General features: G+C 46.4%; 1 protein-coding gene across 1 annotated transcript in view; it reads right to left on the bottom strand.

The window, feature by feature from the left end:
- LOC139103171 (T-box transcription factor TBX20) overlaps nt 1–4,446 on the bottom strand; it is a 38,833-nt gene extending 34,387 nt beyond the window's left edge. The window contains exon 1 of the mRNA XM_070658022.1: nt 3,966–4,446. Within this exon, the coding sequence (XP_070514123.1) occupies nt 3,966–4,446 (481 nt within the window). The remainder of the gene's footprint in view (nt 1–3,965) is intronic.
- Between the last annotated feature and the right edge of the window lie 6,661 nt (nt 4,447–11,107).

The following is an 11,107-nucleotide window of genomic DNA, read 5'->3' on the forward strand; positions in this document are numbered from 1 at the left end:
ATTGCAACAACTGGAAGTGGCTCTCGCATCCGTGCCGATGCTACAAATTGTTATAAATTATATAACTTTGAGCGTGATATCTCCGTAATAATCTCTAAATTAAAAATACAGTAACATAGATCGCCTCGATGTTTACTTTGGCCAGTCACAGACTTTCCTAGACATTTTTATATGCGTCGTGATATAAATATCTTTATTTTTTTTCTGTCTTCGTAACCATGCTACTTGTCACGTAAAAAGGAGTGAATAGAACGTTTTGAAGATTCAGTATTGATAAAGCTAAATTTGAACGTTCCAAGTCACGACTGGGATTTCATTGATGTATAACGAACGTTAAATAATTCATTAGCGTGGCGGTAATTTATGCACGAGGACCGAGTAGTTTTGGATCTTGTTGTTCACCCACCGTTTCATTTAATGGACTAGCTCCGACGCTCGACTCCGATCGATTAATTTAAAATTTGTGATTCTAAACAAAATTTGCACGCCTGACATGCAAATACCATTTTCAACCAAGCGTGACACGTGTTTTTGAATAATGAGGCACTTCTTATCCCACCCGAGAGTAAATTTCATTTAAGTTTCCATAGTCGATGCCCGTACGAGTGTATTTCGATAGCGAATCGCCCACATGCCTGAATCGATTATTTTAACAAGATAACATGTGCTGAAAAGCAAATCTGTAGAAAGAGAAAAATCTGCTTAAATCCCGCGCTTGTTCTCCGCCGGGAAAATGTCAACGTTCAGTTAAACAATTTGTTGCGTCTTCGAAATGTATTTATACATTTTTAATTATTAATCTACTCTGAGCAAATCAATTTAATTTTGTCTCCGGTGATTTTACACGCGGGTAGCATAATTGAAATTCCATTGAAACAAATCACAATAGATATTTCGGATGCCACGGTCGCGCAAACGAGTTTCTAAAGCGACGAAATGCAGCAGCCGGCACGGGGCCCGTCTCCCGCATAAAATATTCGCGGCTGATTATTTCGCGAGAACGAATTTCGGCGATTTAGGCGATCGCATTGTTTACCATTCCATTCACGCCGGCGCGCGTTAAATAATTCATTAATGCCGATATAATTTATGGTCGTTATCCAAATCACGGAAACATTGCCGTCGAATTTGCTACAATATAATCCCAATCTTCCATTATCAGATGCATCATTAGATATTACGTACAATTTTCGAAACGAAACTATAGCAAAAAAAAAAAAAATAATACATACGTATATATACTATTAATATTAATAATTCCGGTTGCATTTTTTAAATAAAATGGCAATAAATCTCTTATCGAGTACGGCAATTTTCATGCGTATTGAGCGACTCTCCGGTAGCCCGCTTAAATCGATTTACCATCTTATGAAATATAGCTATCCAAATGTGCGCGGCGGATTATAGAGTGACTTCACCACGCGAATCCCCGCTTCGAACGCCTTTTTCGGTCGTTAAAAGAAACGAAAGTGACGGGTCATTATCCCGTTTCCCCACAAAAACGATCCGCTTTCGTCCCCATCTACGAGCCGCGGCCCTCGTCGGTCATTTATCTCGATAATGACAGTTCGGAACAATTTCTATATTAGAGGGCCTCATTAGAGCGCCGCGCCAGCTTGTAATTTACCTCGTCGACATTTTTACGTCCGCAAATGCGCGAATTAAAACGCGATGGCGGCCACATTTTTACACTCGTCGCGGTTTACCGTTTTACCTTCTGCTTAATCGCGAATACCATTTTTTTAAAAAAAGAATAGATTATAATCGTTGGCAGGTACCTCGAGCACGAACAAAACGGCGAAATAATTGTCAAAGCTCTTTTCTTTTTTAATAGCGTTATTATAAAAAAGAAAAAAAATGCTTTAATTGTTTTAATTTATAATTATTATTAATGTTTATAGTTTATAGCGTGATAATGAAACAAAGCTAATTTTTCTGCGCGTATCAATAGTATCCCCAACAAATAAAAGCTTAATCAAGTCATATTTAACGTGTAACAATTGTTACGCATATAATTATTTGATCATTTACATTGTATAATTATTTTATCGCTAATACTCGCACTAATTATTACGTGGTTGCGCCTCAATGAGATATTATCGATGCAATATTATTACTCGTGTTAAAGTTTTTGCGATAATATTCAACGGCGCGGGGGTTATATTATATGTATGTAATTCACGTTGACAATTGTTGACCCGCATTTAATCACAGTCTGTTCCGACGTGCGTCATCGGCACTTCCGGAATTAATACTTGAACGCGAGAAGACGCCAAAGCGCGGAAGCTTTCCGCGCGATTCGCGGAGGTTGTCGCCGTATTTTCTTTTCCCCGGCCAGCCAAGACATGTCTCATTCGTTTCTCAAGAATTTCGTGTCTAAGAATCAACTATAAGCCTTTGAGAAATTTACCATCGCCTTAATTCACTTTGGCGACTTATACGTATAAAAAAAAATGACGTTGCGCACGGTAACTAAAAAATATTCTCTCTACTCGCCTAATTGGAAAAGAAATTCAGAAACTGAAGAGAAAAATAATCTTCTTCACCTTTCAAGACAAATTAGTCACGTTCTCGTGATGTAACGTATGAATAATTCGATATTATTTATAAATTCTATTTAATGTCAAAATATTCAAACCCCACACGTAGTGGTTTCCTACCGTTTTCTCGCGTCGACATATTTTTCAGTCGTCATTACTCGTATCAAAACGTTGAAAAAAGATCGAAATATGAGCGATATGGCCGCGCGATAAATGTTAATGGTCGAAAATTAATTGGCAAGTTTTTAACAGGGCGATAAAAATAATGAGCCGTGACCGGCGGACAGGTAGACCGGGAGATACGACGCAAAAATCGCACGATAGACTGGCCGCTCCATTTTCGTCGGGAATGACCGCATTAAATGTTATGGATGGCCGTACCGAAAGGGGTGAGCGATTTTTCTTCGAGTTAATGCGCCACGGTTAAGAGAGGTGCGCCGCGCGAAAAGAATTATGACTCGCGCAAGATCACACCAGAGAAAGGTTGGCGCGACTGCGAGTAAAAGATAACAATAGACGTGATATTGTTATGAAGCTTTTAAATGATGAATGAACGATAATTTTAAACATCTCAAAGAACGCCAGCGGCAAGCAACGCAATGACGACGAAAAATTATTAGCATCGTAATTCTAAAAATGGTTCTTCTATGCGCGCTAACTTTATTACTTATTCGATTTTTTTTCTTTTATGTTTTATTAAAAGAAGTGTTATCGAGGTAACACGAAACGTCGGCGATGAAACGTCAAGTGTTTGATGCACGATATCTAACAAGATTCATAAATTATTTAAACAAAAGGAATATTTAATGATTCACGTAACAGTAACGATGTAACGCGATGCAGTATACACCGTGGCTTTCAAAGCCAATTAATTTTTATCGGCAAAACACGCGCAATTAAGATGCTCGTTAAGTATACGTGGATATTGCAAATTATGCGATCGATTGCGAAATATATTTGTGAAAAGTTGAGCAAGTCTGCGGCAAACGGAAGCTCACAATAGTTTGCAGGAAAAAGCCATGCCGATTTATAGTTCAAATAGCGAGGCATTAAACGCTTTGAAAAGATTATTCAAAAATGAATAGCGGAGGCAAAAGTAGCTTTCCATTTTCCTGGAAGTGAAAATCTAAAAGCGCATCTGAGAAAAACTACCTACCCCCTATTTATTTTACTAGCGTTTAGGGTCACAAACAAAAGCATTAATATTGTCTCGTATAAAGCTCCTTTCACGTTTTACACCCGTAAGTCGTTTAAAATGCACCAAGTTTGACTTTCGAATTCTTCGGATCATCTTATTTCGCTACCGGTATTACTTTCACCTTCGTGCCATCCGGACACCCGCCTAGAAATATAACATTCGCTACACTCATTGTTAGAAAGTTCTGACCATAGTCAATTTTGACCGCCGACTCCGAAGAAACTTACCGTGTTGATGCAACTTTCCGCCTCCGACGGCTTGTTGCGATTGTTTGTGATGATGCGGTTGCTGTTGCGGTGGTTGCTGTTGTTGTTGTTGTTGTTGTTGTTGCTGCTGCTGCTGCTGTTGGCGAGAGTCCCGGGCCATGATCGCGGCGATGCTGAAGTCGGTTGCGCATTGGCGGTTCGAGTTGCAGTTGTTGTTGAGATTGTTGAGGAGGCTGCTGTTCGGTGACGGGCTCGAGCTCTCGTCGCCGTCGTCGCCGGCGCAGCCGGACAGCCCGGGAGGTACCGCGGGGGCGGCGGTGCCCTCGCCCTGCATCTTCCTACCCAGGTAGAGGTGATGTCGGGATTCCTCGTCGTCCTCCTCGCTGCCGGCACCTCCGGCACCGCCGCCGCCGCCGCCGCCGCCGCCACCGCCGTCGCCGAACGAGGTCAGTGTCAGTCCGTTTCTCTTCCTACCGGCGAGGCCTCGCGACTCCAGCAACATCACCTCGCGCGCTGCTTCCTGAGCCACGTGGGATCTATTGATAAACTAGCGATGCCGCGTCTCGAGGCTGATCCGTTGGTCGTCGTGACGCTACGGGCGTCGCGCGCCACGACGCTGACGATTGCTATCCGGGCGGCGGGGTGCGTTTCTATCCCTGATACGCGAGCACCGCTGGAGCGGCATCCGCATTCTCTCCTACGATCGCACGAATCAGCTCCAACTCCCCGGTGTCGGCATGCGCGCGTGTACGCGTGCGAAGCGGTGACGGCGCGCGTGCACGCACGTGCGCGTGGAGGTACAGGGACCTGCGGGCGAAATCGGCCACGGATTGGTCGGTCGCGATCGCCGCGTTTGTTGCGCGGCCAATGGAGTACGGATAAACGTCGGAACTGATCAGGATCCTTATCGGAGCGACGATAAGAATCGGAGCACAGCACAAAAACTAGGCGCGTCAAATAGTTAGCCGTGTCGTTTAGCGATTAGCGACAAGTGATTGCGATCCGTTGTTATCGGCGCGGAATGGTGGCTGAAAAAGTACTCCATGGAATAGCGCGGGGCTCGAGGAAATTCTCGCTCGTTGTCGTAGTCGTCGTCACTTAAGGAGACACCAATCGCTAATCTCTCGCGCGTGCGAAAAACCGGAGCCGTGTGACGTATCGTTTACACTCCAGACCGCGCGAACGAAACGTGGCGCGGACGGAGCAGGGAACGACAGACCGACCGGTTGCCCGACAGACTGACCCGCGCCACTGCCGGTCTCCTCTTCGTTTCGACCCCCATCCCCCCCACCCCAGAGCGATCGAGCTCTCGGTCGGTCTGGCCGAAGGGACGTTAAAACACGAGCGGGAACGAGAGGAGAGAATACCCGGAGGATGACGAGGGCGGTTCCTTGGCACGCTCCACCTCTGTGATCAGCACCCAGCTCCGCCTGCAGGCTCTCTCCAGCTCGAAACCCACCTCGAGCCCCTCGAGGTTCGCCTGAACGTTATTACCGCGTCGTTCTACCTCTCGACCCTCTCGCCTCCGCTCGTCCCTTCTCTTTCTCTCGCGCCCATGTCAGACCGAAACTGCCAACCGGGAGCCGACGATACATACAAACACGCGCGAGCGTTCACAGGAGGAGTCTCTCGGTCAGCCGGTGGTGGTCGTCACCGCCGTCGTCCTCGTCGTCGTCTCCGTCATCATCATAGTCGTCATCGTACTCGTCGCTGCTCACCCACCTCGTCTCTCCTCGTCCCACGTTGCTTTTTTCCACACTATCTGTCTCTTCCTTTCTCACTCTCCCCTTCACCCTCGTCCCTTCTGCCTCGCGCCCTCGACCCTTCGCCCCTCCTGAACGCGGTGCCCGCCCCGCCCGACGCGCTCGCACGCTCGACGTCCACACGTACAAAACGAGGTAGGGTGGCGGTATTACGGTCTCGTACGCGCCATCCAGCCACGGCAGCTGCCATTTTTTCTTACGAGAGGGGGGCAATTGCTGACAGGGACCGCTTTCCTCCGCACTAGTACGCCGCGACTCTCGCTTCTTTTTCTCTCTCACCTCCTAGGCCTCTCTCCTTCTCCGTCCATCTCCCTCTCTCGCGCACCGCGCCGTTCTCTCGAGCGCAATTTATTGTTTTACTGGCGGAGCTTTAAACACGACCGAACGACGGCGGCGGCGGCGGTTTCAACGTCAGCGTCAGCGTCAGCGGCGGCTAACGCAGGTGGGTGGTTAGCTCGCTGCTGGCTAGCTGACTGGCTGGTCGCTGGATTGCCAAGCGGGTGGGTGGCGGTTGCTCCGCTAGCTCGGCTGGGCTCATTGAATAGGGGCGTGGGAGTATATCGTCGTGCACCTCTCTGAGAAATCCCGTCAACGTCTGCTACCGCGACCGTGCAACACTTGGCCGAACGCACACTCTTATTATCTCTCTCATCTCGCGCACCTTCTATCCGTCGAATCTCATTCGGTCCGATCGGTGTCTCTCGGCATCGCGGGGACGCGCCGCACCTCGATCTCACGGCGATTAAGACCACTGGTTCCGTTCATCTCTCAAATGTCTTTATCTTCGTGCATTTTCTTAAGATTCGCGATTGCAATCCTGGGCAGAATGTTTCTACGTACTTTGCGTTCGCGTTTTTATAATAATTTATCAAAGTTTTATCACACGTCGACGACGGGACAAGAATGTCACTAGAAGCAGTTCTTAAGTATCGCGATTGAAATAAAATATAATCCTACGTTAATTATCGTTGTCTCCTAAGGAGCGAAAAGCGCGATACGCGAATCAAGATGTTCGTAGAGAGCCGCGCCGATCGCACGCAATATGCGGAATCGCAAAGAACGGAGACGCCAACTTCGTATCCACGTTCGTATCCACGGAGGACCCTTGGAATCTCCTTTTATCCATCCCCTTCGCGATTCGGCGCTCTATTAACGTCGTTATTGCCGTTTGTCGAGGAGCCGGAAAGTACGCGTGCGCCAGCAGCTGCAATACCGAACCGCTTTTTCCGCTGGGCGATTCTCCGACAGAAGTATTACGGTAGAAATAACGTTATCCTCGGCCGGAACGAGCGTCGAAGATGAATGGGGGTTGGAGCTCGCTTACCCTGCATCGCCGGCGCTCTTCCGCTGCCCCTTCGACCCTTCGCCCGCGCCGCCAGGATATTATTTCGTCGAATATCTCGCGAGTCGTTTCGAACGCGGCATTTCGCTGGAGATAAGTCTCGGCTTTAACTGGCCCATATCCCCGTAAAAAAAAAAAAAGAAAAACCTTGAAATCGTTAAATCTCTCGCACGAAGCAACGCAGTTTTTTTTCCCTTCCATTACGATTAAGCGGTCAATTATAATTGAATTGAATTTCGGAGAAGAATCAGTAGAATCTATTGCAAGATTTGCGAGATATGTACATTTTGGATAAACTGTTCTTTAGAAAAAAAATAAAAATAAAATCGTAAGTGTACATATCGGGAAGAAATAAAAATAAATTACTGCTGCAATTAAGAAAGTTGTCTTATGTTCTTGGCTTTAAATTTTGTAAAAAAAAAAAAATCTGACGAGAAATGCGTGCCGCGTTTTCTCGAGCGTCATAAATCCTCAAATTATCGGCTGTAATTAGACGAATCGACGCAGTCGGTAGTCTTTCTCGCGGCCGAGCGCGGCGGCGCGAAAACGCAAAATCACCATTGCAACCGCGCGAAATAATTAACGTCGCGCTAAGGCGGGACGAGCCGGTTAACGAAGAGAAGCGGCGCGCTCGAAAATAAGAAGGTATTCGGCGCGCAGGCGGAGGCATATTACCCCGGATATTATTATAATAAAGCAGGAAATTACCTCGTGTGATAAATGCGCGGGTAGCGATGCAGCCTCGTAAATTATATCATCAGCGGATTATCGTAATTACACAGCGCGGCGTATCGCGAGTGAAACAACAGCGCAATGCCGTTGTGTTGTTGCTGCCGTTGCGGGAGGAGAGAGTAAGAGAGAGAGAGAAGGGAGGCAGGTCTGAAAATCTCGCGATGCGTTCTGCTATTATCCCGCGGGTGGTAAACGTAATCGTTCGCGCACAAATTGCGAGCCGTGCGAAACAGTTAATCGAGGCGTGACGCGATTTGGCGGCCCGATATATTTATGCACGATCGGATATCGATCCCGCTTTTATCACGGCGACCGGAAGCGCTCGTGGTTATCGTGTTATCGGGCCCCGACTTTCGACGAGGCTGCGCTCAATTCGCGCGCGCAGCTGCCGTCTGTGGTACGATCGGGTTAATTCAATTAATCGATCCAGCGTACCGTCGAAACACCGGGATTGCTAATTTCGGCGCGTAGGGAGCGCGAGAATAAAGCACCTAAAAATTCTCTTATCGCTTATGCGATCTGCCGGTTATAATTTTCTGTGTTAAAAGTATACGTCGCGAATTAAGCCGTAAATAAACTTATGCTTAACGTAATGAAACAGAAATTAATAAAATTACGTGATTTTACTACGTTTATCATTTATGATTTACATTTTCCGAATTAATTTGGCAGTCTCTTCTGATTTTTATTTGAATTCTGATATAATAAATTGCAACGGATGCTTAGTTTCTTTTAGATTGACGCGTAAAAATGGATTGACGTACGAAAGGCGGCTTTAATTAGCGCAATAAAAATCTTGTTGAGTTTAATAAGCATAGAGGCACCGCGTGTCTTGTTTTCTTAACGAAGTTGCTCGTAATTATTGCCAAGCATGCAGTGAAGAATAGTGATTCTCTATTCGCAATTAGCATACTACGCAACACGTGCGAGGGCAAACCGGCGCGACCAAAACCAGCGGCGATGAATCCGCGATCTGATCTTTCCAAGCACCAGTAATTAGACATGCCTGCGAAAGGCGACGCGCAACGCACGACCGGTGTCAATTAGCGATGGTCTAACGACGTGAGCGCTTAGCTAATTATATGCGCGGTACGCACTTTTATGTCTGCCGAACGATCAAGATCGAATCTGGGACCTTAATTAATCATATGCTTTTTCAGCCTTTCGTGATGTGACTACTGTATTCCTGCATCAACGATTAACGCCTCGTAATTCAAGTTTTTCCTATTTCTTTCTCCTCATTGTCAGTTTGACAGACTCGGAATACAAATGCATCAGAAATATAAAAGCCTAAGAAAAAATACTACGTTATCGGTAATAATAATTTTTTAATCGCTCGGAATTTAAATATAGAACCAGGTTAAACGTATAAAATTATATTTTCCCAAACGTCCGAAAAAAAAGGAAGGGTTTAAAGGATTAATTTGAAAAGACATTACTCGAAATTACTCACGGCGAATTTCGTGCGAAATTTTTGCGTCGATTCTCACGCGAGCGAGACCGTTCAGCTTTTCGAGGAGTTAATTTCATTTACGCTCGTCCGTCAACAACGTTTACGCCGGCGCGGCGCGGGCGAGTCGGGCGGGCCGCGTAAACGCAGCATCTTGCGAGATTCTAAAAAGCTACGCCTTTACCGTGTATCAAAGAGAATACCGCCGCGCCGCTTCCGGTCGTTCGACTCTTCCGCCCACCGCCGCGGCTTTTTCGTCCCAAATAATCTGCCGCCGCCGCACGGCGGCGGTTATTGCCTACATTACGATCAGGTGAACCCGTTTAATACTCGTAGACCAGCGAAAACCACTTCAAAGGACCGCGTCGAAACAGACGCGCTCCGGCGCGACCTTTGTAACTTTATGTATCTTCAACACCGTACGATAAAAAAGATCTTTCTCGACCCCGGGCGCGCGCGCGCCGGGAGTGGTACCAGGCGGATAAATTTGGCCGACGAATGGATAATGAAAAATTGACTTTGATATTTTTGCCAGATTATTTCGAGGGAACATTTTAGGTACCTACATCAAATAGTTTATGTATAATATAATATTACGTGATTTAATAAAAAAAAAATTAATTAATTAAATAGTAATTTATCACGTGTGATTGCACGTAATAATTGAAAATGTGGGACAAAGGTGCAGGACGCACGGCTCATTATGTTTACGCAATTTACGTGGATGTAGGCTGGCCCAGATCTTCCACGCAATCTTTTAACCGAGCGAGCCCAGGCCAAGTAAACTAAACTGCGATTTAATCGCGTTTAAACGTCGCGTAGACAATAACGAAGGAAAAATTGCATATACGCGTAACTTTATAGTCTACGCCTCTTCTCCCCCGGCACGACCTACGCTTTATATATGAATATAATACTACCGCGCAGATTAATGTTTCGCGATTCTACACGTCGTATCGTTTTAGACGTAGCGCGATTTATATTCGCACGAACATGCCGTGAAACGAGCAATTATTGTTATAGCCATTTTGTGCTGCACCGATTAATGCCACGTTTCACGAGCGTATCGATCCCGCAAAATTGATTCGCGCTCAGCAATCGTCGTTAGGAAATAACTTTTCGCTATTACGATCTGCTGAGTCCTCGCGTGATTTATGCGCCCCCTCATTTTATTTCGCGTACGCGCGATTATAAACAATATTTACGGCGCACGTTCCGAGATCGTTGTTCACAGTCGGCGGAGAGTCGAGTACGTAACAATCCTTTTCGCGGGCAAGAATCTTGATGTTAATAAAATAATTTCATGCAGTACTGGCGGCAGTATTTATCTATGTATTCCGTTCGGTTACGCCGTATAAAATATTAATCAGATTACGTAGCGTAGTAAATGATGACCGATCTGTCCCCCGTAACTTACGAAAGATTCGGTCGTGAGTTTAGTAATCGCCCGAAAGAAGATCTTCGGTTGTAAAGGATGTCAATCGGTCAATCACGTACACGGGAGTGACGTATCTTTCTTTCGTCCGTAGGCCGACGGACCTCCCAATGAAGTTTCGGGTATGCCACAGCAAGTCGACGGGGTTGCTGCTTCGTTTAGGGGAGCCCGTGTAATCTGCTTAGCCCTGACGCTGATCCGGACAAATCGCCGCGCGGTTACGCGGCACTTATTCCCATCTTTCGATGCTCCTTCGCCCTCTCCTCGCAATCCCGTTTCCTCCCGCGTGCGCGTCGCGCACCTACACCAATCCCATCGACGCACACGCGTGTCCGTGCCATCGAAACGATGAAAAATGCAACGCGTCGATCTTAACTTTGCGCGGAACGTAGCGACAGTCATCCGCGTTTTATGCGAGATGTATCTTTACTTCGACAAACA

Source organism: Cardiocondyla obscurior, linkage group LG01 (genome assembly GCF_019399895.1).
Source record: "Cardiocondyla obscurior isolate alpha-2009 linkage group LG01, Cobs3.1, whole genome shotgun sequence".
Classification (NCBI taxonomy): Eukaryota; Metazoa; Arthropoda; class Insecta; order Hymenoptera; family Formicidae; genus Cardiocondyla; species Cardiocondyla obscurior.